Source organism: Poecilia reticulata, linkage group LG6, assembly GCF_000633615.1.
Source record: "Poecilia reticulata strain Guanapo linkage group LG6, Guppy_female_1.0+MT, whole genome shotgun sequence".
In the NCBI taxonomy this organism is placed as follows: Eukaryota; Metazoa; Chordata; class Actinopteri; order Cyprinodontiformes; family Poeciliidae; genus Poecilia; species Poecilia reticulata.
This window is the reverse complement of record NC_024336.1, coordinates 5,615,780-5,618,899: the sequence shown is the minus strand read 5'-3', so window position 1 is coordinate 5,618,899 and position 3,120 is coordinate 5,615,780. Positions and strand designations below refer to the sequence as shown.

General features: G+C 41.9%; 1 protein-coding gene across 6 annotated transcripts in view; it reads left to right on the top strand.

Moving 5' to 3' along the window:
• Positions 1-3,120, top strand: part of cadps2 (Ca++-dependent secretion activator 2) — a 282,773-nt gene that overhangs the window by 218,150 nt on the left and 61,503 nt on the right. For all 6 annotated transcript variants that reach the window (XM_017305475.1, XM_008410955.2, XM_008410954.2 and 3 more), the window contains one exon: positions 2,515-2,671. In XM_017305475.1, coding sequence (XP_017160964.1) covers positions 2,515-2,671 — 157 coding nt within the window. The remainder of the gene's footprint in view (positions 1-2,514; positions 2,672-3,120) is intronic.

Here is a 3,120-nt window from a genome sequence, read left to right as displayed (position 1 = left end):
AAAGAGGAGACCAGCTGCACAGGCAGGCTGAGAAATGAGATGCAGGTGATCGGCAACGAGAACCAATGATCGCCGATCATGCACTTTTTCACGAAAATCGGCCCGATCGGTGACCAATCGATTGGCACACCTCTACTTTTCAGCATCCAGGCAAAGAACAGCTCCCTTAAACTTACTGTCAAATTTATGATGACAGAGAACATTATTGAACAAATAGCATCATTCAATTCTATTCAGTTTAGAATAGAATAGAATAGACCGTCGTGAGACAGGTTAGTTTTACCCTACTGATAATGTGTTGTTGCAATAGTAATCCTGCTCAGTACGAGAGGAACCGCAGGTTCAGACATTTGGTGTATGTGCTTGGCTGAGGAGCCAATGGGGCGAAGCTACCATCTGTGGGATTATGACTGAACGCCTCTAAGTCAGAATCCCGCCTAGACGTAACGATACCGTAGCGCCGCATCGCTTCGGTCGGACTCCGMTACCCGACTCCGGTCGGCGAGGAGCGCCTTCCGTGACTGGGCTGGGGCGTGGCYGGACGATGGTCACCCCTCTCCTATCGCGCACAGCATGTTCGTGGAGAACGTGGTGCTAAATGACTTGCAGACGACCTGATTCAATTCACAACATATGTCACCTGTAGGCGCTTGTATAAATAAATAAATAAATAAATAAATCAACCCAATCATTCATGTCGCATCATGCAGACCAAGGAAACAAAGATGAAGGAGGTTTTTGGAGAAGTTTAAAGCAGGTTGAGGTTCAGGCCAAACATGGTATCATAGCTGTTGATCCACAGAAGATTTACAAATACTTGTGTATTTGTAGTTGAATTGACCACAGGTGGACTCAATTTCAGCTGTAGAAACATCTCAAGAGTGATCAGTGAAAACAACTGAATTTTGAGCTTCATTGCAAAGTCTGCAAATACTTAAATAAATGTTTCTTTGTTTTCTATGTGATAAATTWGCAAAAAACTCCTTTTTCCTCATAATTCTAATGAGATATTAAGAATTTTGAGGAAAGAGGTTGATTTAATGTCATTTTGAATAAGGCTGTAATATAACAAAATGTGGAAAAGTGAAACACTGTGAATAATTTAATGGTGGACTGTRTATTTAGCAACATAAAGTCTGTTTATCTTGAATTTGGATTAATGTGATCAAAGTTAAAGTATGACCAAAATAAAATAAAATAATTAATTAAGGACTTCAACAAAGAGATCTCCACATTTTTGCCTCTAGTGGTAGTGATGGTACCAGTGGCAGTGATGTGCCAAAAGGACTCCAGAAAAAAGGAAAAACAAGTTTTTTTGCAAAGCACACATAGTTTAAGCTGATGCCACTGTTGACCATAACTCGAGAAGACTTAGTTATTTGAGGGCTCAGGTTTGTTTCTATGGATGTTCTCATGCTTGGTGAGAATATTTACTGAAACATATATGTGCAGGAACTTTAGCCTCCTACTGTTTGGAAACATTCAGTTTTCATACCTATAATGGATTAATTTTACTTTGTGGGGAACATCCCTTACATTTGAATTCAAATGTCTTTTTTTCCCCTGAAAAATGTCACAGAGGTCACAAAAGAACTGCTTCTATTTTCTGTTACTTGTTGTGTCCTATAAAGGTCTTGATGATGAAAATCTGTAAAAGTGAGATGTCATTTTAAAAGCAGCTAAAGTCTAAATGAACAGAGGTAGATGTGAGACGTCGTTGCTTGCTGTGACTGTCAGCTGCTTTCAAGCCCAAAACAGGGTGAAAACTGTCTGCAGATGTTGTTGCAAAAGCACTTGTTGATTCGCTTTTTCTAAAGAGCATCAAAGGTGATGTGGTTCTCCAGTTGACCGAGGTCAGCCTGCTCAGATGACCTCTGCTTTTGACAGCTAAAGGACACCTAAGAGAAAAGTGCAACTAGCATTCAGCCRTATGCTGATGTCCTGAGGTTAGTTTTTCTGTTTGATGGAGAAAGAAAAAGAAGCAGAGATGTAAGACGGAGAGTTGACTAGGCAGCAGTCCCTTGTACTCATGGCCTTGAAGGATGAATCACTCGGCCTTTTAAATGCACCTTTTCAGTTTGTACTCCTGTCAACAAACTGCATTTAACTAACCTGGTGATTCTTCGATCCTCAAAACTGTTCATTTTCAAAACATCCATCTCCACGCCAGCAGCTTGGAAATGGAGCCTGCAATGCAGAAATGTAAGAAAGGTGGAAACACGTGGTTAGCATAACCAAAATAATGTTGCAGCCATTCAAAGGTGAATTTAAATAGAAGTTGAGTCATATAAAATAAAATGCAATGTTACTTATGGATTGCTCCTCCAGCTCTGCCATTAGGATCAACTAAACTCTGTAATTACAGTGTTATGACTCGACATTTCTCACTTACCACCTTAGAATTGTATCATGTCATGTTCATGTTTGGCTGCATATATCTCCTACAATAAATGTAAGCACTGTAATCTTTCATAGCATCTGATGCCTTTGTTTCCATTTTTCCATCAATGTCAGGCTTTCTCGTGGTGGCCAGAGCTGATAGCAGAGCATGCTGAGAGCTTCCTGTCTCTGTACGGAGCACACATGGATTCTGCTCTACAGGCCCAGCCTGCCGACTCCTGGAACAGCTTCCCACTATTCCAAGTCCTGAACAACTTCCTTCGAGCCGACTGTGAGTCTTGAATTGTTTTCAAACCTCTCTATACATGGGCATATGTCTGAACCAAGCTGCTACTTCAGTGGACTAGAGAAAAAAAAAACTGGTGAGCGAAGCAGTAAATGAGAGTGGAAAACCCTAGCTTTGTTACTTAGTGGGATTATGAATTTGAATTGCTCTCGAAGTAAGAGCGATTCAAGTGTCAGAACAACAGAGACATTCTACCAACTGACCTGGATGTGTCAGGTCCCTGGATTTTGGGTCAATGTGAGAGCCCTTCCCTCTGACAGGATCTCCGTGTGAGCCGGGCAGACTGGCACACCTGCATCTGGTTTTACAATCTGCAGGTTGGAGATATAAGCAGCTGGGAAGCAGTCGCTCGATGGTCTGCATGTGGGTCAAGAGGTTCTCAAAACATGACAAAGAGCCAGCCAGCCAGCCAGCCAGCCAGCCAGCCAGCCAGC